This window comes from Medicago truncatula, chromosome 5 (genome assembly GCF_003473485.1).
Source record: "Medicago truncatula cultivar Jemalong A17 chromosome 5, MtrunA17r5.0-ANR, whole genome shotgun sequence".
NCBI lineage: Eukaryota > Viridiplantae > Streptophyta > Magnoliopsida > Fabales > Fabaceae > Medicago > Medicago truncatula.
This window is the reverse complement of record NC_053046.1, coordinates 14,904,479-14,930,428: the sequence shown is the minus strand read 5'-3', so window position 1 is coordinate 14,930,428 and position 25,950 is coordinate 14,904,479. Positions and strand designations below refer to the sequence as shown.

Below are 25,950 nucleotides of genomic sequence, written 5' to 3'. Positions count from 1 at the left end.
TGTATAAAATAATAGTGACAAGAGGGTGTATAAAATAATTCTATTCTTTTTTTTTAGCAAATAATGTATTATATTCTATTCTATCACATTTATGAAAAGTAATATGCCAAAATTGAAAAAAATATCACAAAAAAGACTAACAATTAAATTAGTGCTTGACACACTGTACTTTAGAGTTAGCGGGGTTTTTTTCCCCCAATTCCTTGGATTCGCCAAACAAAACAATCACACACACAGAGGGAGGGTTTCTTCTTCAATGGTGGGAGTGAGACGCGGTGGTGACGTAGTTCATGTGGTTGTCGCCGGAGACAGTGGAACCGGTAAAACCAGCCTCGTTCACGGCGCGCCTCGATTTCTACATTGTGATGGTGTCCCGATCAAAATCATTGACACTTCTTCACGGTAACGTTCATTCCTTCGTTCTTATCTTCCTCAAATTCCAATAATGGACACACATTTAATCAAATGTTTCTTACTTTCCCAATTATAGAAATAAATGCTGCGAATTAATGCATATGTTTTTTTTTTTGCTGGAAATCTGATTGAATACCTTCACGTATGCATGTGCATGTGCTTGTGCTTGTTTTGTTTGTAGTACCGAGGACACTGATAAAGTTGCTGAAGAATTACAGCGGGCTGACTCAGTTGTCCTTACTTATGCATGTGATCGCTCCGAGACACTTGAAAATCTAACCACGTTTTGGCTCCCTCGTCTTCGAAAATTAGAGGTTCTCGTCTCTCTTGTTCTTCGTTTTTTTGATTGCATTCCTAGGAAATGTATGTTTGACATAGATAGATATTTGTACATCATGAACAGGTCAAAGCTCCGGTTATAGTGGCTGGTTGTAAGCTTGATCTGCTAGATGAAAATCAGCAGGTGAGCCTAGAACAGGTGATGTCACCACTAATGCAGCAGTTTTGCGAAATTCAAGCATGTGTTGAGTGTTCATCGTATAAGACATTCGAGGTATCTATTACTCATATTATTTCAATCAAATTCCTCTTTTCTCTTTTTAAGGGTGACACAATTCTAATTAAGTTTCCTTGTTGAAGGTCCGGGAAGTTTTCTTCTTTGCACAAAAGGCTGCTCTCTATCCCATGGCTCCTTTACATGATCAGGAGTCACAAACTCTAACGCCTCGTTGTGTGCGGGCTTTGAAGCGGATTTTTACCCTTTGTGATCATGACAAAGATGGGGCTCTTAGTAATGCTGAACTAAATGCTTTTCAGGTCTTAATTTCTCCTTCTCATATTAAACTTCAAATTGTGGCTTGTTTATTATTCGAGTATAATAGTCTCACACCTTCTAGCTTGAATATAGACTTGTTCACATCACGTAATGGTAGCTTATGTTGTGGTAAGTTAACCTGCGTATCAAATTTGTGCAAAATCTAACTAAACTATCTACAGGTTAGATGTTTCAATGCTCCTCTGAAGCCACATGAAATTTTGGATGTAAAGGAGGTTGTGAAAAAGAATTTGTCAGAAGGCGTGAATGAACGAGGACTTACTTCAACAGGATTTCTATTTCTTCATGCCCTTTTCATAGAAAAAGGGCCTCTTGAGGCAACATGGACTGTGCTAAAAAAGTTTGGATATAATTATGATGTCAAGCTTGCTGCTGATTTATTTCCGCCTTTGAAGCTTGCACCTGATCAGGTGTTTCTTTTGAGATAAATTGTGGCATCTTGTATTATGTTCTCTATATGTTATACCTGTTTGTATTTCAATTTGTTGACAATATATGGAACTTATTCTATTCTCATTGGTTTAATGTATGCAGAGTGTTGAATTGACAAATGAAGCAGTTGATTTCTTGGAGACAATCTTTGATGAATTTGATGGCGATTCTGTAAGTCATGTTTCTGCCCAATCATTTTTGGGCATTATTTTAAGTTACTTTATCGTTATACAATTTTCAAATCATTTATATCTTTTCCTTCCTCCAGGATAAGGTGCTGCAACCCCATGAACTTGAAGAACTGTTTTCTAGTGCCCCAAAAAGGTAGGTTGATTGTAATCTTTCTTATGTTGTGGAATTTTTCAAATGTACATTCAATTTTTAAGGATGTGGTTTATACTGCTGACTTTGCTTCTTCACTGTTTTAACAAAGTCCCAGCTATGGCATCTTTTATAGGCATGCCTTTCCCGAGTCTGAATGTCAATTAGGACTCTTGGCAATGCTTTTTGATATTTTTAAAATTTTTAATTGCAGTCCCTGGATTGAAAATCCATACAAGGATGCTGTAGAAAGGAATGCATCTGGAGGATTGTCACTTGATGCATTTTTGTCAGAGGTGCAGTGCACAAGTCATTTATCTTTGTCTCTAGGCCCTCTTCCTTATATTTTGTTGAACAATGTTTATAGAAAAATGGTGGGAATATTTATCACTATATTTGAAAAGTATTTTGAGAATCATGGTTGCCTCAGTTTTACATGATGTATGACTGTACGTCTGGTCTGTGTATCTTTTCCCTGCATATAGTATTTTATTTGCATCACCGCTGATTTTTATATTATATGTTTTCCAAACAGTGGGCACTCATGACACTTCTAAACCCGACCTTTAGTGTGGAGAATCTGATGTACATTGGTTATCCTGGTGATCCATCATCTGCTATCCGTGTGACTAGGAGGCGACACATGGATCGCAGAAAACAACATTCAGAAAGAAATGTATTGCAGTGCTTCATTTTTGGGCCTATGAAAGCTGGAAAATCTGCATTATTGAATTGTTGCATTGGAAGGTATTTTAGTTGTTACCTTGACGCTCCTGGTAACACAAATTAAATTATTGACCATCATCTTGTTGTTGTTCAAATTAATTATGCAGGCCATATTCTGAAGCTTACAATCCAGCTACAAATGAAGATCGTTTTGCTGCCAATGTTGTTGATATTTCTACGGTAATTGATACTCGATTGACATTTGACAATAGCTTCTTACTGTGTCAAAGAAAGACATTTCGGGCCTATTTGAATTGGCTATTTGGCTTATTTGAGCTTATCTACTGACATAAGCTTTGTGAGACTGTTTGGGAGAACTTATGAAAATATTGAAGACAATTTTCATAAGATTTTTTCAACTTTTCATAAGTTCTCACATATAGGTTATAAAAATAACTTGTAGAATACAAACAATTTAACGTTATTTCACCTTTTGCTACAAAAATAGCTTATGCAAGCTTATACATAAGCACTTGTGCTGTAATAAGCTGCAAATAAGTTTTTTTTATCCAAACTCACCCTTCAGTTCTTTCAACTTTTCTCACACCAAAGTCTTCATTTGATGTATTCATTTTGTACATATTGATACTTATATCTTCCAATTCATTGTTTACCATTTTGTTTGTAGGAAAACAAAAAATATATTGTGCTGAGAGAGATTTCTGAAGGTGGAGTTACAAAGCTGCTAGCAAACAAGGAGTCTCTGGGCTCATGTGACATTGCAGTTTTTGTTCATGACAGGTGACATATTGAAGTACATAATATCAGCATATGATAGAAATTATGGATTACATTTTTTCATGTTATTATAAGCATAGGTTTCACTATTAAATTATTACCTGGTGCCTTTGATGCATATAAACTAAAAAATTATAACTTGTTTCCATAGATTTTTAGCTCATAACAAACTTGAATTTAGAAAAACTCCGTAGTGCATTTGGATGAACTTCCTAAAATAACTTATAGGCTGAAGACTGCAAATTTTGGGTTGATTTTTCAAACTAACAATTGTAAATTACTCCTGGTGGTCTCTATTATAAATCAAAATACCTAATTATACAGTAATTAAGGATTGATTTTACTTAATGTTATAAAAAAAAAGTAATTGTAGTTCCTACACTACCCTTCATAGGAACATGTTCCACGAGAACAAAAGGGTTATTGCAAAGTAAAAACTATATTAATTAGGGATGGCATCATTCAACTTATATTTTAGAGCACTAAACCATTTTTCTTTTTATAATTGAAATCGAAAGGAGTACAAACATAAGCTTCAAACAACTTTAAAATAAGATTTATAAGTCACTATGTGTTTGCATGGTATTCAATATGTTCAAATTAACTCATCTGTGGGCTTCTTAGTTAACTGTAATTTCATGTTCATGTGGTCTGGATTGTGGGCAACTTATACTAAGTGCCTGCAAAAATGTTGGTTGTATAGAGCTCAGGCTCAGCTGACTAAATATTAATTTTAGGTCTGATTCTTCATGGAAGACATCATCTGAACTCTTGTCAAAAATTGCTGGTCATGGAGAAGACACCGGCTTTCAGGTGCCCTGTCTTACAGTTGCAGTTAATGATGATCAGGATTCATTTACAATGGCTATACAAGAGACAACTATGGTATTTTTCATTATTTTATTCATTTGAATGATCATATACATAATTGAACATGCATATTGCTGTACATAACTGCTGGATGGGTTAGATAAATAGATATTTATCGTGGTGAGTGACACATCTTGGAATTACAATTTCATCCGAAGTTTCTGATTAAGATTAATTATATAGTATGTAGGTTAGTAGGTTAGTCATGGCATATATAATCATGGCATATGTTCTTTCTTGTCGCTTGTAGGTTAGTCAGTACATTGGAGTAGAGGCTCCCATGCCGATCAGTGTGAAGTTGGGGGATTCCAATAATATATTTCACCAAATTGTAACGGCTGCAGAGCACCCTCATTTAAACATTCCAAAAACTGAAGGTAGAAAAACATGCAAGCAGTACCACAGACTCATAGATCGATCTCTTATGTTTGTTTCAGGTATATTATTTTTTAGGTTTACTTGTTAGTTTCTTCATTAAATTGCTTTTGACTTTGTATATATTAAGTTTTTCAATCTATCATGCTAACTAAATAAAAAGAGCCTATTAACCTGTTTAATTTTTCGGTGATATGATTTGTCGTGGTTCACGTGTTCTCTCTTTTGGTTTTATACTCATTTTGATTTTCCAATGGTTTGTCACTTATAACCTTGAGGTGTTAAGCAACTGAACTGGTCCCTATCAGTGTTTCCGTTTAGCTTGTTTTACTTCTCTTGTGTTGTTGAAAGATATGATATGAATCCATCGTTCATCCATGTAGTTTTGTTTCACTTTCTTTTTATTTCTTCTTGTGGTAAATAGTTCTTGGAGTTTGAATTTAGATTATAGCTAGCCAATGGATTATCAACAAAATGAAAATGTAGCAAATGAATAAATAAATGGCCGTTACCAAGTTCCTACAATATAGGACCTAATTGGGAGCCATCTTTCTGGTTCCTCCAGAAAGCGGAGTCAAAGGATGGGGCAACGGCATGAAAGAGAGCTGACCATGTTTGGGCTTTCTATCTTTATGGATATTCAGTCGGCCACCGATCATTTGAATTTTTTATTCAACTTTTGACTAGTTCTGCTTTGGTGTTCCGCAAAAAATTAATTTAAATTACTAGAAAATATAAGTTTGCCTTTGGTTTCTTTGTTTAATGATTATTGTATTGCAGTTGGAGTCGCCGTGGCGTTTGGGCTGTCTGTGCAAGGAAGAATGCGTCAGGTTAAAAGACAGGCTCTGTGAATGGGTCACGATCATTCCATACCTTGATCAGGATGCAGCCTAGCCTGCTCTTGGCTAAGCTACATTGCCTTTAACATTAAAGGTGTTAAGAATTATATTAGTGTTGGATGTCCATGAGTTATGTTGAGAAATATTAGAAGACACTTATGTGAATGGCTAAGCTACAAGATTCGTGTATATAAATAGGACTCGTGTTAAACAGCTACAAGATTCGTGTATATAAATAGGACTCGTGTTAAACAGTTACAGATTCGAATTATATATCTTAGGGGCATCATCAATATTAAGGAAAATGCTTAATATTACATACATAATTTCATAAAAAACGCACGTAAATGGCTGTTAATCGTACTGGCATTGGCCGTTGGCACTCTCCTTAAATTTTTGAACACAGGTCCATGTGTTCTTTTTCTTTACCTTACTTTTCTTGTTCAAGTTTTGTGAGCGTTTACCTATTTGCCTTACCTCCTCAAAATTTTGTTTATCGATTCCCAGTTGCAAGTATTACCAAAGTTTTCTTCAACCTTTGGATAGATAAATTTTATTTTGTTTTTACTGCATAGCATCATAGAAACAATTTAAAAAAAAATATATTCTTTATAATTAAAAATTCACAAGTCTAGTAACACAATTTTGAATTCACAGATGGATCGAGAAATCTATCTATCAAGAAATATATGGAACACAGACATAGTAGTTTTTCTTTTTCTTGAGGAAAACACGGACATAATATAGAGAAGTAATGATATGTGTAAAATCAACTTTTTTTCTTCTTTTTATTGATAAAAACAATAGAGAAGACAAGAACATAATCCAAGTATTAGAAAGTTGTTTAAAAATTATCACAAAAAAGTTGTACCAGTATCATTTTTCAAAATAGATTCAAATCATATGCATTGCCCTAAGTAATTTTTACACAATCAATCAATTCCTAAATGTTGTTGAATCACTAAAACTGTTTGACTTTTATTGTGTACTTGAAAAGGCATACATAAAGTGACGTGTGATTGGTTGATAACAAAATATTTTACGTTGCTAGTGTATCAAAATTTTGACTCAAAAGTAATCTTATACAACAGTAGTATATGATTTTATATAATATATAAATAGATAAATTGTAATAACTGATTGCAATGAGTAATTGAAAGAAAAACTTTTTACAGGACTACAATCGTAGTGACCCCCTACTTAGAGGGACCTTTTGGATATTCAAGTCTACCATAAAATACCATATAAGACATAGACATTCAAGCTAAATACCAAATAGTGTAGTAGTTACAAAAAAAAAAACAATCAACGGTTATAGAAATGACAACCTTCATTTTCCATTATCAACTCTAGAACATACTTCGCATCTCTTAATCTGTTTCTCTTTACCTGCATCATAGGAGGAAAACAAATAGCTAATGAATTTGAAAATTTGATTGTAATAATAATCAACTTTCCATACTAATTTAACACAATTATAAGGAGCAAGATCTAAGTAGCATACACAAAAAATAAGACAAACACTCGTTAATAGATAAAATGATTCGGTACCGAAAATTCATGATTGACATTTATGTGAGAACTAAAATAATTTCAAAATTCCCAGCTTAAAGGGGTTTGCAAAATTCAAAAAGGAAAGGAATCATTCTAGCTTGAAATTTGAAACCAGAAAAAGCATCACAATCCAGCACTAGTTTCAGGTACCCAACAAATAATAAAAATATAGAGCAATGGTTTCTACCGAGTGCAAGAATATAATTACATTTCGAAAAGGCAAAAGAGATCAACTCTGCAAACCATGCACATAGAAGAGAATCAACTATGGTATAAATAACTAAACGCGCGATTGTCTATTTAGTTGTCAATGCAAATAAAGCCTTTGTAATGTAATTTTCCCTTTTTCCCTTTATATATGATATATGATTTACACACGTCTATGCTTCATGAACAGAATGTGAAGACCGAGGGAATCATGTACCTCACCCTCAAATAAATGGCAATAGTAGAAATTATACAGCTAATGGGAAAGAAGATGAAATATAAGTAAATAAGCAACAATGGCCTAAAAAAAGTAAAATAAGCAAAAAGAGCAAGGAGAAAGACAAACTCTAGGGATCATCAACTACATAGAAAACATTATAGATAAACAACTAACTACATGTAGAAATAGAGCAAGTGTGCCAAAGATTATTCCGTATGTAGCTCTTCATTATATGTCATATGAGCAATATCACAGAGAGATTGTTCTAACTTTTCCAATTTGAGAACTAAATTGTTGAACCAAATCTATTTCAAAATGGCATTTAATTCCACTGTCTAATCAACACCTCATGAATTGTCAAAGGCGTCAACCATATTCCTTGTCAGTCTTGTTGTTGTTTCCCATTTTCTCTCAACATATGAAGAAATTTTCTCTTCACTTCCCAATATAAATACTTAAGTTTTGAAACTTTTTTTTCATGTATTCATTTCTATTATATTTATACACCCACTCTCTACTTTACACAACACAACATAGATAATAACTAATTACAACATAGTAACAACAAGCAGGATACAAAAGATTCATAGCATCAAAAAAACTTATTTATTTTCATCTTTATGCATATTGTAAAGTGAAGGCTGAACCAAACAACAACAACATTAACATCAACAGCATCATCATCAGTTTAATTAGTTTGTTCAAGATTGATAATCAACTCCAGTTAGAAACATGGCACAGTAAACGACTCATACTACCAGTACAACAAAGCATTAAAATCATACGTACAATAGACCTTTAAGCTATAAACACCAAAAGGGTACATGTTTATATTGCCATTTTCTATCATTTCTGGAGTCGAAAAACAAGCAATTGAAACACTTCACTTTTTGCAAATTTTCTTCCTTTAAGGGATCAAATTCTGCACCTCAACTCCACAAACAAGGTCAATTAAAAACATGATGTACACATACCAGTAGATCTACTGCTTGGAACAACAGCTCTAGATGTGCCTTCCTGATGCTGCTCTACTTCCTGCAGTTGGCAGATCCAATGGACAAAACAAAATTCAAAGGGTTACTCGGTACACCAGTCTATTGAATGACATAAAGTGAATGTGAATTGGTATAATTAACGGATCCAACAAAACAAGAAGCAACAATTCTACTAAAGTTTGAGCCTTAGATAAGGATATTATTGATTTTAGCTATAGTTAAAATCAACTAAATCTAACATGCTACGCTAGAAGTGTTGCAGTGGAGGAAGCTGTTGATAAATGAGTATGGTTTCCATTCTCTCCTTGACCAAGCAATTATTGAGATTTTTTTGCAGAGACAGTAAAAAAATTATTTGCATTGACAGTAGTAACATTAGCAACAACTATTATATTCTAAATTTTAATGTCAATCCTTGTCTTCTCTTGCAATATGCATGCCTCTCCCTCTAGTATTTGTGCCTTTAAAGTAGTGCTAAGCATAGGTTCCTAATTAGTGGCTAAGCATTTAGGAAAAATGTGGATTCATCTTGAACACCCACAGATATTATTAAAAGTTAAAAACTTAATAATATTGCAAGGTTTTTCTAGAACAATGTCATAGCTTTCAATGTGGCAATGAGTGAAGAATTTCGTGCTATCTTGAATTTGTTGCAAAACATGGCTTAGGATTCAAACTACCATCATATCATAATATTATAGTCAAGTATTTAAAGCAAAGAAGTTCAGGCCACAACATGTTGCACAATAACGACATCTTGTGCTGCACATTGCGTTGATTTAATAATGGAAGAATTCGAGAAGAAAATACATATTCATCAAGAGAGAATTCCAAAATGTAGAAGAATTTGCCATGAATGGAGGAGGTAAGGAGAATATACAAAAAGATTTCAATGGTCTCAAGAAAGAGGCATCTAACTATCCATGTTTACAGCATCTATTTATTTGACTATATGGAACATCAGCGAAGAAAAGTGGAAGCATTTGATATGATAGAATCGGAAGTTAACCTGTCTAAAGCCAGTGACAGCGGTTTGTTGAATGTAGGTTTTTTTGATGGATTTAAGACCCTGTAAGTGAAAATTTAGAGATAAATACTATCTTACAATCCATATGAACAGAGAATGAGTTAGATCTACGACACCTGTCTGAAATGTGAAGTTCTTGAATAATTATATCTGGACAAACTACGACACCTATCTGAAGGATTCTTTTGCTCCAGCTGAATATGTTAACATCAGAACATAACAGAACCATTATCTTAACAAAAAATAATGATCCACAAGAAGGTTTGTTTTGTTAATTACCTGAGCAGCAATGGTAGCTAGCAGTGCTTCGCATATCTCCTAAGACGAAAACAAACATTTAGATAATCAGAATAAGATAAAAATAAATAAAAAATAAATAAAAAAGTATATTGTGAAAGCAACACTAATACCTGAATCATGGAAATCAAATCGAGCAAATAGCCTTTATTTATCCATTCGAAGGCAACGTAACAACCTCCAAATATGACGGTACTACGAACCATCGGTTCGTACGCGAGAATGACAAAGCGATCTATTATCTCTTCATCGGTGAGATTTACAGACGGAGGTATCTCGGCGTCGGCTGATGCGGGGGCAAGAGAGTGAGGTATGTCGCGGTTGGGGTCGGCGTTGGACTTCCTGAATCTGTGTGCAATGCTATCGGCGATACGAACGATAACGCGTGATATCTCGTCGTCCGCGCGAGCGATTAAGCCAGATATCATGTTGCCGCTGTCGGGTCCGGCGTTGGCCATATGTATGCTAAGTGTGTTTGGTTTGTTATTGAAGCCTTTAATTTGGGTAAGAGAAATGATAATTGAACATTTTTTTGACAATTTTTGAGACAATTTTTTCTTTAATACTCATATTATTTATTATTTTATCTCTCTATTGTTTTGGTTTTCGTGCAAATATCTACTTTTCTTTTGTAAATTATTATTGTCACATAAGTTGTCAACCAAATAATTGTTCAAATAACACTTCTCTTTGAATAATGGTAACATTGGTAAGTACCATGTTAGTGTTCGAGTGTAGGGGAACATTTTTTTTCTTTCAAAGCAACTGTGCGTAGAGGGTCCTCTATAAGATACTATTAAAATGAAAATGAAAATGAAAGAGAATATAAAATACGAGAGAACATAAACCTAAGCTCAATCAAACCACATAATCAGTTCAAACGGACATACAAGATCATGTATTTTATTTGTTTTGAAGGAGGATAGTTTTTTTTATTTATTTTTGAAAAGGGAATAATTTCACTTAGTCAAATTAAGCAATAATTCTTTTTTAAGGGCGAATCTGACAATAAGTTGAAAGGTACAACCTCAAAAATATAAGATGAAGTCTTTTTGACCTAAACAAAATATGTGAATTGGAAGAAAGAATTTCGTTAAACGGTTTAATTCGTCATGCGCCAGACACGAATGAAACTAGCTAAATTAACTCATCGAAATTGGCATTAGAGAAAATCGAACCTGAGATCAGGGACAGAGCCACTTGTACCTGAGGGGATTCACATGAACCCCCTGGCCTTCTAAAAATTGCACAGAAATTGTTGTATTTTTGCACTCTGAATCCCCTGACTTTTCGTCTCTGCACCTTCTGACCAACATATTGCACTCTGCTTGCTTCTTTCTTAGCTTAGTTTGTTTGTTTTGTGTTCGGATGAAAAGATATTAGCCAATGGTCATTAACTAGCTCTTAAATAAGTTTCCTTTATTGTACCTTTTTTACTTTTCTTCATTCACTTTTCTTAGTTTACTTAAATAATTACATTTTAATTTTATGTTGAATTTTGTCTTTTGCTTTTTATCTATAGTTTTGCTTACAAGAGGCTGAATTTTCAAGAGACTAAATTAGTTTTGCTTACTATTTTAGTTTAATTCAATTCACTTCTTGTGTTGGAGAAACTAAATTTTAGTTATATTATTCTATTTTAGTTTTAAAAAAATCAAAATAAATAAAATATAAACCACATGATAATTCATAATTGTTTACTATAACTAATCAAAAAGGATAATCATTAGAATATTTATGTTTAGTGCATGTATATATAATAATTGTTATTACCAAGTAATTGGACTTATTAAACTCTACAGGGACGAATTATTCAAATGAATTTGAGTTCGATCCTTAAATGGAACAAATTTTTTTATCAAACTTTACCTATACCATTATACTTATTTTTTTGGCACATATCCTAAATTTTGTCCATTGTGCTCTCCCTCATCTTTTAAATATTCACTTTTGTTTAATGGATGGGACAAGAAGAGATAAGTGCTGGTGGAACATCTTATTTGAATATGACCGAGTATGCTGCAAAAATTCGTATGTTTCAATGTAAATTAAGCAATAATATATATATATATTAAAGTTCAAAGGTTTGAACCCCCTGCTTTAGGGTCCTGGCAACGCTACTGCCTGAGACATCAAGGGAGATCACGTACAACTAGGCCAACTCAAGTGGGTTATTTGACACAATTTTCTGCAATTATTGCCAAGTATACTGATACATACAAACCGCTTGTCTTTGATGGCCACAATCATACTGCTAAAATATGATTCATTGACATTAAATTTGACAACTGACAATGTATGAATATACAGTCTATATACTATTCATTGGTTTTTAAGTTTTTTATACGTTGTGAACACGTTGTCGAGCAACAAATTGTCCAAATATCATCCCTCTTACAAATTCGAGTTGATGGAATAATTGATAGCGGATAATTAATATTTTTTTTAATTGAGATAACAAAGATAAAAAAAAAATGATTAACTATAAACTTTAAGATATAAACTACTTGAAGTGGTTTATCTAAAAATGCTACAAAATACTCTCTTCGCCCCAAATTATAAAAAGAAAATACATTTTTTTTATCCAAAATGATAAACAAAAGGACCATCTTTTACGCAATTTTTTGACGTTTCAAGACAATCATCTTTTCAAAAAATAAATAAATTGTATTCTTATAAAATTAAATACAAATTGCATTCAATTTGTTATCCTTATCAAATTTTCTATACCCAATAATAAATCAAAATTGTTATTACATCTTCTCATGAAATTTATTCTATAAAGAACACAAAAAATTATACTTTAAATTATGATATTTTGATTTTCTTAACAAGTGTAAAATTATTTTTTCCCTGATAATATTTTTTTTTTTCCAATTGTTTTTTATGATTGTCTCCCTTATAATTTTGGATGCAGGAAGGAAGTAGTAAACACATGTTATGCACTCGTTAAAAAGAACGACCAATAAAAATATATTTTTTATATTAAGAGTTCTTAAAATATTTTGGATTAATTAAGCAAACAATACTTCTAAATATTTCAAATACTATTTTTAGTCCATATAAAATAAAATCACATGTTTTAATTCATGTGACATTTTTATTTAGCATTTTTAGGACCAATATTGTTGACTGAAAATGATTTTATTTCATAAGGATTTAAATTAAAAATTTTAATAGATCATTTACTTCATTAACTCAAATATCTTATTTGACCGTAAAAATTAATCTCATAAAAGAATATAGTTTTTTTTTTCTTCAATAAAATAATAGTTAAGCCAAAAAAAAAAAAAATAGCTAAAAATGCTACTTTTGTTTTTGGAACTCATATGTGGTGGTCAAGTTCTGGGCATTGTCTAACCATTGGATAGTTTATCCTCTTGTTTTGTTTCTTTGTATATTGGTAGTAGTCTTTTAAGCACACCTTGTGCTAAGAGATTGCTATTGTTTTTGGTAATAAAATTTCATTTTGGCTTGTTAAAAAAAAATGTGTGTATATTTGTTTGTTAATTATTTAATAATCAATGGGAATGATCAATCGGTTAGTAAGTTGCTTAGGAAAGCGGGGTGAGATCTAACGGGTGGAATTGAGAGAAGTACTCCTAGTTTGACTATCCGTCCTTTTTATTAGGGAACTAGTTTCACTTCGACATGTTGAGTTCAGTTCAGAAGAAAAGAACCTTATTTTTGTGTACGGCGGCTTCTCCAGTTTCTTCCAATTTATGTTCTTCCCTTCATATAAAAAAAAAAAAACAAAAAAAAGATGGAGAGGTTAGTGAATAAGAATTAGAAAGAAAAGAGACTCATAAACCGGTTGAAATATTGTGATTATTAATATGTAATTGTAAAAAATCTGACTCTTTATTATTCTTAACATTTCATATCATTATTTTAATTTTAGCGTCTCAATTAGATTATTCACTTGATTTTAACTCATCAGTTTAGTTGCTAAACTTATGGACGTATTATTTTTTGGTACATGTAGTTGACTGATTTTATTTTATATTTTATTTAGTTAGTAATGTCATTTATTAGTTTTGACTTTGTAGCATCCCTCTCATTTTGTTAGCAACTAGCATTTTACATTCTTTTTATAGGAGTATACATACATACATATATACATACATACATATATAGGTAGTAAAATTATATTTTTTGGTGCCTCTAAAGTTATGATCCCCTGGACTGCCGCCCCCTCGGGCCATGCTCAGGGCCACTTGGCAATAACACGTGAAAATAGATTTCAATAAAGGCATAAAAACACATCAAAATGTAAATCAACTTATCAAAAATTCATTGTTTGTTCAATGACGTGGTCCACTTAAAACATGAGAAATGATATTTGGACAACCACTTTTTGACAATTTTTGAAACAATCATCTCTCTCATACTCATTTGTTTTTTTATTCTCTCTCTTTTACTTTCTCTCTCTATTGTTTTTGTCCAATAAAAATAGAAAAAAAAGTGATTGTCATAAAGGTTGTACAAATATCATTTCTCTTAAAACATAGAGATAAAAGATTAAACGAAGGCTTTCTCATTGTTTGTTTAATGACGTGATGCACTTAATTCATTGTTTTCATGTACACATTAAACAAAGACTTTTAAAATAATCTATAACTTTTACATCTTTTTTTCAAGAAACGAAGCAACACGAAGATCACAACCATACAACAAGTGAGAAATAGAAAAAGAAACGAGAAAGAAAGTGGATGAAGAATTATTTCACCGATGAAATAAAAATAGAGATAAAAGTAATTATTTAATTAAAATGTTTCATTCCATTAAATACACCCTAAATTGAGGGGAAGGAAAAATAAAAGGAAACGGTGGTATGGGATGGAATGGATTCCATTGTGTTCCATACCATTTCATTCATTTTTAACAAATCAAAACAATAGAGCATGACTCTATATCATACCATTTCATTCCACTCCATCATATTCCATCAATTCAAACATAGTTTTAGTGTTCCTTATGTTTAAGTTGGACTCATCAACACCGCATACGTGATCAAGGTTTTTTTTACTACCTCACCGGTGAAGTACTTGACCGCACCCTCATGCTAGCCATCACCGTGATTTGCTTTTTCTGACTCAAGTTTGTATATGATATTGCAGCAGACAATGTCAAAAAAAAGGAAAGAATTATATTAAAGCCAGACTATTGAAACTTGAAAGAAGAAAAAAAGAGTTTATTTTGATAAAAATAAGTATTTTGAGGGAGGCTAAGTGCAAGAAACATGGAATGCCATCATATAACCAAAGAAGCCGGCTCCAACCAGCATTGCAATTCCTGCAAATTGAAGGCATACATTCTTAATTTGTAGCTAATAAAAACTATATAGACAGACTTTGAATTTATTCAGTTTCCCGAGTGGAAATCTACTTTCGTATTGATAAGCACAGTCATCAAAGCGCAGCTGAATCTCCCTGATGGCTTGCTTTCCCCTGTCAATGACAAGTAGGGAATAACTACTTCCAACATAAATCACATCAAATAACAAAAGATAAAATAAAATCAAACTCTCTTCATATAAGCTATAAGTGGTTTTCATAAGCTATCCAAGAGAGCTTATGGAAATAAATCGAAAACAACTTACGAACATGTCGTAAGTTGTTTCCTTAAGTTCTCAAAAAATTGTCTCACAAGTGCTTGTCTCAATTGAATAGCAAGCTCAAATAAGTCATGTTATTTCCTAAGCTAATTTTCCTGATTGCCATATTAATAATATCTGCAACATAGATATTTCCTCGGTCATCAACAGTAATCCCCTTTGGGTGGTTCATCCTAGCCTCTCTTAATTTTTCATCAACATGTCCAGAATATCCTTCAGCAGATCCTGCCACTAGCTTTGGTCTGCCATCTGCACATTAGTACAATGTACATACATGTTATTTTTTAAGTGAAGAAAATACACACATGCTAATGGTTTCACGTGAGGCAGAGAAATCACATTAACAATCTCTAAAAAAAAAATGAACGAAAGGGAAAAAAATTGGGTAAACAGTGGAGGATAATGGTGGTGTAGTAATAATTGTCGGCCAGTTTAGTAGAGATATAATAATAGTTGTTAATCGTCCTTAATATTTTTAAGGGAAATAAGTCAATAACTGTGTATGATAATTTTCCTTCACAAAAATAAAACTGTGTGTTGATAATTTTTTAGGTACAATGTACTTATATTGTTAATTTTGATTTTGATATATATAAATAATAGATAAAAAAAATTGGGGATAAATAATAGATAATTACATGTCAAAAAATAAATAAGATAATTAGTTTTTTTTAGGCAAAAATTGATAATTAATTAAATATTTTATTGTGAGCAATAATTGATTTAACATAAAAATTTACTCGTGACCACTTTTGTTTTTTATAGATAGATACAAATCACAAAATGTACTTGTGATCACTTTTGTTTTTTACTGATGTTGATGTTGATTGTTTTTTTATTGTTTTATTTTGATTTAAATTCAATTAGAATTACCCACATACTCTGGCACACCCCGTTTTCCCAATATACAAATTTCTTAAACGTTTATCAGAGTAAAAACCATAAACGGGATATCACATAAAAACGTAATCCAAAAACAGTTAAATAATAATTTAACTTCCACATAATATCTTAACATAGCAGCGGAATATTAGTTCATAAACCATAAATCAGTTTGGCACGCAGGCCCCAATAAAGTATCTCAAAAGAGTTAATCAAAACAGAAATTGTCATAGCAGTTCACGTAAAAAAATGAAGCATGTTATAGCATATAACCCCATCCCGTTACGTATCAGAGCGACCTAGACGACACAGTGAAGGCAAGGCCAACTCACGAAAGCAAACTGCACACTAAGCACGATCACCTGCAAGTTACCCATACGAAGGGCAACATTTTCAAGCAGAAGGGGTGAGATTTCATAATCAAATAACATTAATCAATGTAATTGTGAATCATAAATTAACATCATAATCATTCCTTAATTAACATTGCATATTTGCTAAACAGTTATAACATAATCATATATCCAATTATCATGAACAAAATCACATAATTGATAAACACTTATCACGTAATCACGTATTCAATCATCATCAACAAGGCATCTTAATCATGACAATGTGACAATGCTCTTAGACTCCCTATATGCATGTGGTACCAATCGTCATCATAAGTATTAATATACTTTAATCGTGCGGAGGACGAAGCTCCTATAAAACGTGCGGAGGACAAAGCTCCTATTATTCGTGGTGAGGACTAAGCTCAATGAGATGCTATGCATGGACACTTATGAACAAAAACATCGTAATCAACATATCAACATGCATCCAATAATTTGGAGCTAACTTCATCATAAACTTATGCACTTAGTTAAATAACGGAAGCAGCATAAACAGGTCACATAAACAAAATGATATCATTATATCAATAGCACATAAATTGCATCATTATCAAGTTTCCATATCTTGCATGAATATACAATACATTAGTTCATGTCCATTTAATATCAACATAACTTAAACAACTCTACAGACTGCATTAAACGTCATCATTAGGTCTTAATACCAACTAGGGGTTCACTCTTGATCAACACGTGCGACACAGATCGCACAAATACTCAAGCAAGTTCATTCTGGTTGTACTCGCGAGGCGAGAGTTCTTACTCGCCATGGCGAGTACCACTCATCTCCCAAACTAATGTTGTTCTGGGTTCCCTCTGATCCTACATTCATTCCTAATCAATACTAGGTATGTTCAGGCACTCTATGGCATCCAAGGTCCAACTGAAAATGTCGAAACACAAAATATGACATGCACTCTGCCTAAGCTCGCGAGGCGAGGAAGGGTTGCTCGCCATGGCGAGTTGCACCAAACAACTCGCGAGGCGAAGGGAAGGGGCTCGCGTGGCGAGCGATGAAGTTCATCAATCGCGAAGCGAGGATCATCCCTCGCCGTGGCGAGCGATGAACAGAAGCACAGGCAGACTAGGGTTTTTCTCAAAAATCCATCACACAACATGGTTCAAAGCCTAATCTTGGTTCCATAATCCATCCTAAACATGTTCTAAGGTTAAAGGACGGTTTCTACATCAATCTAAACAAGTTTTACCGTTTGATCATCAATTTTTAGGGTTTTGACCTAATTCCAAAACTTTTCTAAATCAATCCTAACTTTGTCAATTAATCATCAGAATTACAACGATCAATGCTATTGAATCATTAGTCTCACCCTTACCTTGTTTGAAGAAAATCGCAGCACTCTTGGTCTCTTGCTCCTCTCTAAGCTTTTCTCCCTTTTTCCAAAAGTTTTCACGTACAATAGTTTTCTAAAGATATTAGGTCTTCCCTATTTATACCTCTTTCTAATAACTTATCTTATCTCACTTTCTCCCCCAAAACTATCTAAAATATCAAAACAGCCCTCAACTAAATATTTTATATTATTTTCAAATCTTTATTTTATTTAACAATAAAATAATTCTCCTATTCTTATCAAATCTTCCAAATCTCATAACTTAACACGTCATCAATCAAATCATCATAAATCATCAAGACATATCAAAATCATGCATATATTATATAAATATAATATAATCACCTAAACTCGATTAAATAAACGATTAAACGAAAGTGGGCGTTACAACTCTCCCCCACTTAAAAGATTTTCGTCCTCGAAAATTTACCTCAAGCAAACAACTCTGGATAAGACTCCAGCATCTTACTCTCAAGCTCCCACGTCAAGCTTTCACCAGTCGTTCCCGTCCAAACGACTCTCACGAGAGGTATCTCCTTGCCTCTCAACGTCTTCACTTTACGATCATCAATCCTCACCGGTAAAGTCTCTACCGTAAGGTTGTCTCTAACTTGCACATCGTCACTTTGGATTACATGAGATGGATCCGGAACATACTTTCGAAGTTGCGACACATGGAAAACGTTGTGCAAATTCGAAAGATGCGGCGGTAAACCCACTCGGTAAGCCACCGTTCCAACTCTTTCCAATATCTGATACGGACCAATGAACTTCGGGGTCAACTTCTTTGACTTCAAAGCACGTCCTACACCAGTCATAGGAGTGACTCTCAAAAACACGTGGTCTCCTTCTTGGAACTCAAGATCTTTTCTACACTTATCATGATAACTCTTTTGTCGACTCTGCGACGCTTTCATTTTCTCTTGGATCATCTGAACTTTCTCAGTAGTTTGCTGAACAATCTCTGGTCCTAAGACCACTCTTTCACCTGACTCAAACCAGCACAACGGAGTTCTGCATCTCCGACCATATAAAGTCTCGAAAGGTGCCATTCCAATACTTGAATGATAACTATTATTGTATGTGAACTCGATCAACGGAAGATGACTATCCCAAATTCCTCCTTGCTCAAGAACACAAATTCTCAACAAATCCTCTAGCGACTGAATTGTCCTCTCCGACTGACCATATGTTTGTGGATGATACGCCGAACTCAACCTCAACTTCGAACCCAAAACCTCTTGCAAACTTTTCCAAAATCTAGAAGTAAATCTTGGATCTCTATCTGACACAATGCTCGAAGGAACACCATGCAACTTCACAATCTCCTTGATATAAATCTCTGCCAACTGGGCAACGGGGAAACTAATATTAATCGGTAGAAAATGAGCCGACTTCGTCAATCTATCAACAATAACCCAAATTGCATCGTTCCCTCTAGGAGTATTTGGCAAACTCGTCACAAAATCCATGGATATACTATCCCATTTCCATTCTGGCACGTCTAAAGGTACCATCATTCCAGCAGGTTTCTGATGCTCAACTTTAGACTTCTGACAAACTAAACAGGAATACACAAACTGTGCCACATCTCGTTTCAAACCAGACCACCAGAAAATCTTCTTTAAATCATGATACATCTTCGTAGCTCCCGGATGAATACTCAAGCTACTTCTATGACTCTCTTCAAGAATCATCTTCTTAATCTCTTCATTGTCTGGGATACAAATTCTTCCTCGGAATCTCAACACACTTTGATTGTCGATTTTAAAATCACTGTCTTCAGTCTGATCTCTAGCAACCAACAAGTCCACAAACTTGACATCAACTTTCTGCGCTTCCTTGATACTTTTCAGGAATTCACTATGAATCTTCAGCATACCCAGTTTCACACTCTGAGGTGACCATTCGCAAACCAAACTCATATCTCTAAACTGTTCAAGCAATTCGAACTCTCTGACCATCATAGCGGACATATGCAATGTCTTCCTACTCAAGGCATCTGCAACAACATTAGCTTTACCTGGATGATAATTCAAACCAAAGTCATAATCTTTCAACAATTCAAGCCATCTTCGCTGTCTCATATTCAATTCTTTCTGATCAAACAAATACTTCAAACTCTTGTGATCACTAAACACCTCAAATCTCGAACCATACAAGTAATGTCTCCATATCTTCAATACGAAGACTACGGCCGCCAACTCGAGATCATGCGTAGGATAATTCTTCTCATGAATTCTCAACTGTCTTGAAGCATAAGCTACCACTTTACCTTCTTGCATAAGTACACCTCCTAAACCCAACTTGGACGCATCACAATACACCACAAAAGGTTCATCTGACTTCGGCAAAATTAACACTGGAGCAGTCGTCAAACGTTTCTTCAATTCACCGAAACTTTTCTCACAATGGACGTCCCACACAAAAGTTTTACCTTTACAAGTCAACTGCGTTAGCGGAAGAGCTAACTTAGAAAATCCTTCAATAAACCTTCTATAGTAACCAGCTAAACCCAAGAAACTTCTAATCTCTGTAACGGACTTAGGAGTCTCCCACTGTGATACCGCTTCAACTTTAGACGGATCCACTGCAATACCATCACCAGAAATAACATGGCCTAGAAAACTCACTTCTTTCAACCAGAATTCACACTTAGACAATTTAGCATAAAGCTTCTTCTCTTTCAACACTTGCAAAACAATCTTCAGATGCTCAGCATGTTCCTCTTCAGTCTTGGAGTAAATCAAAATATCGTCGATAAACACAACCACAAACCGATCCAAAAATGCATGGAAGATGCGATTCATATACTCCATAAACACTCCAGGTGCATTGGTAACACCAAAAGGCATAACTTTATATTCATAGTGACCATAACGCGTTCTGAAAGCTGTCTTCTGCATATCTTCATCCTTTACTTTAATCTGGTGATAACCTGACCTCAAATCAATCTTGCTAAAAACACGTGCACCCACTAACTGATCCATCAAATCATCAATTCTCGGAAGTGGATACCTATTCTTGATAGTTACCTTGTTCAACTGCCGATAATCAATACATAACCGCATACTACCATCTTTCTTCTTTACTAACAAAACCGGCGCTCCCCAAGGTGAAACACTTGGTCTAACAAACTTCTTCTCAAGCAAGTCTTCCAACTGTTTCTTCAACTCAGATAACTCAGAAGCAGACATACGATAAGGTGCCATCGAGACCGGCTTCGTTCCAGGGACAAGATCAATAGAAAACTCAACTTCTCTCTCAGGAGGCACATCAGAAATCTCATCTGGAAAAACTTCAGGAAATTCACACACCACCGGTAACCTATCAATCACTGCTTGATTCTCAATAGATAAGGTAGCCATTAACGAAAACATCAAGATACTGTCGCGTTCCAGTTGCTTCAGCTGCTTAGTAGATAAAAACTCCGCACCACTTTCCTCTTCGACGGAAGAGAAATGCACTGACTTGCTAAAACAATTAATAAGAACGTGGTTGTACTCTAACCAGTTCATACCCAGAATCACATCCATACCGCTCAAAGGTAGACAAACTAAATCCATTTCGAAATCACGACCAAACATAGACAAAGGACATTTCAAACATACGAGAGAAGTAGTCACCGAACCCTTAGCCGGAGTTTCGACAACCATCTCTCCATTCATATCAGACAAATCAAGACCCAAAGCAGAAACACAATCAAAAGCAATAAAACAATGTGTAGCACCAGTATCAATAATAGCAACTAAAGGAGTATTATTAATATAGCAAGTACCTCTGATCAAACGATCCTCGTTCTCCGTCTGCGTACCAGTCAAAGCAAAGACCCTACCAGTAGTCGGCGCCCTCTTAGGCTGAGTACACTGTGAACTAATGTGACCCTCTCCGTTGCAATTAAAGCACACAATGTCCGTACGATTGCAATCAGCTACAACATGACCTTTCTTGCCACACCGGACACACTTCTTGATTTCCTCAGGGCAGACGTTGCTTTTGTGGCCTTTCTCACCACAATTGAAACACACAATCTCTGCAGCATCCTTCTTCTTAGGTCGCCTAACATCAACCATCTTCTGTTTCCCTTTATCAGCAGGGGCACTGTACGGCTTAGGACGACTCTGCTGTCCCTTGCCCTTTCTCTCATTCACTACCTCGTAGTGAGCCTTCGTATCCTCTTCATAGATCCTGCAGCTATTAACCAAGTCTGGAAAAACTCTCAACTGTTGATACCCAATCGCCCTCTTGATGTCGGGCCTCAAACCGTTCTCGAACTTGATGCATCTCGAGAACTCAGCATTCTCAGCAGTATAGTGCGGGTAGAACTTTGACAGCTCCACGAACTTGGCAGCATACTCTGTCACAGACATGTTTCCTTGCTTCAACTCAAGGAACTCGATCTCCTTCTTCCCGCGAACATCTTCCGGAAAGTATCTTCTCAGGAACTCTCTCCTGAAAACAGCCCAAGTCACAACAGCTCCCTCCTGCCCAAGGGTAGGCAGAAGAGTAACCCACCAGTCATCAGCTTCCTCGGCTAGCTGATGAGTACCAAACTGCACCTTCTGATCTTCAGTGCACTGCATAACCCGGAAAATCCTCTCAATCTCCTTAAGCCACGTCTGGGCTCCATCAGGGTCATAACGTCCTTTGAAAGTTGGAGGGTTCTTCTTCATGAAAGTCTCCAACATCCTAGCTTCAGCATTCGCACCAGCATTTGCGTTAGGTTGTTGTCCCACAGCTTGTAGAGCAGCAGCTAACGCAACATCGTTTCTTCCAGCCATTTCCGAGATTCTACAAAAGTAGCAACAACAACATAAGATAGTAATATAAATATTACTAAGACTCGACACGACTCTCTAATTGACCGGACGGACCGACCTGCTCTGATACCAATTGTAACACCCCGTTTTCCCAATATACAAATTTCTTAAACGTTTATCAGAGTAAAAACCATAAACGGGATATCACATAAAAACGTAATCCAAAAACAGTTAAATAATAATTTAACTTCCACATAATATCTTAACATAGCAGCGGAATATTAGTTCATAAACCATAAATCAGTTTGGCACGCAGGCCCCAATAAAGTATCTCAAAAGAGTTAATCAAAACAGAAATTGTCATAGCAGTTCACGTAAAAGAATGAAGCATGCTATAGCATATAACCCCACCCCGTTACGTATCAGAGCGACCTAGACGACACAGTGAAGGCAAGGCCAACTCACGAAAGCAAACTGCACACTAAGCACGATCACCTGCAAGTTACCCATACGAAGGGCAACATTTTCAAGCAGAAGGGGTGAGATTTCATAATCAAATAACATTAATCAATGTAATTGCGAATCATAAATTAACATCATAATCATTCCTTAATTAACATTGCATATTTGCTAAACAGTTATAACATAATCATATATCCAATTATCATGAACAAAATCACATAATTGATAAACACTTATCACGTAATCACGTATTCAATCATCATCAACAAGGCATCTTAATCATGACAATGTGACAATGCTCTTAGACTCCCTACATGCATGTGGTACCAATCGTCATCATAAGTATTAATATACTTTAATCGTGCGGAGGACGAAGGTCCTATAAAACGTGCGGAGGACAAAGCTCCTATTATTCGTGGTGAGGACTAAGCTCAATGAGATGCTATGCATGGACACTTATGAACAAAAACATCGTAATCAACATATCAACATGCATCCAATAATTTGGAGCTAACATCATCATAAACTTATGCACTTAGTTAAATAACGGAAGCAGCATAAACAGGTCACATAAACAAAATGATATCATAATATCAATAGCACATAAATTGCATCATTATCAAGTTTCCATATCTTGCATGAATATACAATAGATTAGTTCATGTCCATTTAATATCAACATAACTTAAACAACTCTACAGACTGCATTAAACGTCATCATTAGGTCTTAATACCAACTAGGGGTTCACTTTTGATCAACACGTGGGACACAGATCGCACAAACACTCAAGCAAGTTCATTCTGGTTGTACTCGCGAGGCGAGAGTTCTTACTCGCCATGGCGAGTACCACTCATCTCCCAAACTAATGTTGTTCTGGGTTCCCTCTGATCCTACATTCATTCCTAATCAATACTAGGTATGTTCAGGCACTCTATGGCATCCAAGGTCCAACTGAAAATGTCGAAACACAAAATATGACATGCACTCTGCCTAAGCTCGCGAGGCGAGGAAGGGTTGCTCGCCATGGCGAGTTGCACCAAACAACTCGCGAGGCGAAGGGAAGGGGCTCGCGTGGCGAGCGATGAAGTTCATCACTCACGAGGCGAGGATCATCACTCGCCGTGGCGAGCGATGAACAGAAGCACGGGCAGACTAGGGTTTTTCTCAAAAATCCATCACACAACATGGTTCAAAGCCTAATCTTGGTCCCATAATCCATCCTAAACATGTTCTAAGGTTAAAGGACGGTTTCTACATCAATCTAAACAAGTTTTACCGTTTGATCATCAATTTTTAGGGTTTTGACCTAATTCCAAAACTTTTCTAAATCAATCCTAACTTTGTCAATTAATCATCAGAATTACAACGATCAATGCTATTGAATCATTAGTCTCACCCTTACCTTGTTTGAAGAAAATCGCAGCACTCTTGGTCTCTTGCTCCTCTCTAAGCTTTTCTCCCTTTTTCCAAAAGTTTTCACGTACAATAGTTTTCTAAAGATATTAGGTCTTCCCTATTTATACCTCTTTCTAATAACTTATCTTATCTCACTTTCTCCCCCAAAACTATCTAAAATATCAAAACAGCCCTCAACTAAATATTTTATATTATTTTCAAATCTTTATTTTATTTAACAATAAAATAATTCTCCTATTCTTATCAAATCTTCCAAATCTCATAACTTAACACGTCATCAATCAAATCATCATAAATCATCAAGACATATCAAAATCATGCATATATTATATAAATATAATATAATCACCTAAACTCGATTAAATAAACGATTAAACGAAAGTGGGCGTTACATACTCACCCTTACAGCAGATTGCTGGACTTCTTTCCAGAATCTTAATTATTTGACCCTCACCGCCCACTTTATTGATAGGGACTGGAATTACCAAAAATGGATAATTAGTTTTTTCGATATTCCAAATCATAATGGTGAGTATGTGGGTAAGAAGATTGAGGAGGTGCTGAAGGACTGGGGACTTAGAAATGTGTCAACTATCACAGTTGATAATGCGTCATGAAATGATGTTGCAGTGGAGTATTTGAAAAAGAAAATAATAAACATTAATGGGCTTATGATGAATGGGTTTGGGTTTCATATGAGGTGTTGTGCGCATGTGCTGAATTTAGTAGTGATTGATGGATTAAAATATGTACACTCCTCAGTTTCAAGAGTTCGAAATGCGGTTCAGTTTGTAGATCTTCACCCTATAGGGCTGCAAAGTTTTAGAACTGTGTATAATTTTCTGGTATTGAATGCAAGAAGTTGGTATGTCTTTCAACTAGGTACGACTCTCTTTGAATGGTATGATGTTGAATGCCTGCTGCACTCGTAAAAGGCATATCTTTATTTCCTTTTCATAATAACCTACAAACCTTAATTGTTTTTAGTTTGTTGCTTTGAATCTGAAATTATTTTAGTTACTTGTCATATTGTTTCAATTGGGTTTTAGCAATATTTTTATTTATCCTTCATTGTGTTTTACCGGCGTTGATACTTGATACACAAGAAAGTGATAACAAGAACTGGCTTGTTCATGCTCTTTTTGATTATACATTAGATATGAAATTATCCACTAACTGTCAAACTGGACAATTATGTCTCTGCAATGCATC

At 34.8% G+C, this 25,950-nt stretch overlaps 2 protein-coding genes across 2 annotated transcripts; one reads left to right on the top strand and one right to left on the bottom strand.

Annotated features, from left to right (window-relative positions):
- Window positions 1–164: 164 nt before the first annotated feature.
- Window positions 165–5,913, top strand: LOC11411991 (mitochondrial Rho GTPase 1). The gene is made up of 14 exons (XM_003613208.4): window positions 165–402; window positions 596–728; window positions 818–967; window positions 1,054–1,230; window positions 1,411–1,659; window positions 1,784–1,852; window positions 1,950–2,005; window positions 2,217–2,298; window positions 2,538–2,749; window positions 2,836–2,908; window positions 3,357–3,469; window positions 4,204–4,351; window positions 4,587–4,773; window positions 5,492–5,913. Exons 1-14 carry the CDS (start codon window positions 257–259, stop codon window positions 5,560–5,562), a joined length of 1,866 nt encoding a protein of 621 aa, XP_003613256.1. The 5' UTR covers window positions 165–256; the 3' UTR covers window positions 5,563–5,913.
- Window positions 5,914–6,669: 756 nt separating this feature from the next.
- Window positions 6,670–10,367, bottom strand: LOC11408038 (uncharacterized). Its single transcript, XM_003613207.4, has 6 exons — window positions 9,964–10,367; window positions 9,833–9,871; window positions 9,670–9,747; window positions 9,536–9,595; window positions 8,506–8,566; window positions 6,670–6,939 (listed from the first exon to the last, which is right to left on the bottom strand). Exons 1-6 carry the CDS (start codon window positions 10,306–10,308, stop codon window positions 6,881–6,883), a joined length of 642 nt encoding a protein of 213 aa, XP_003613255.1. The 5' UTR covers window positions 10,309–10,367; the 3' UTR covers window positions 6,670–6,880.
- Between the last annotated feature and the right edge of the window lie 15,583 nt (window positions 10,368–25,950).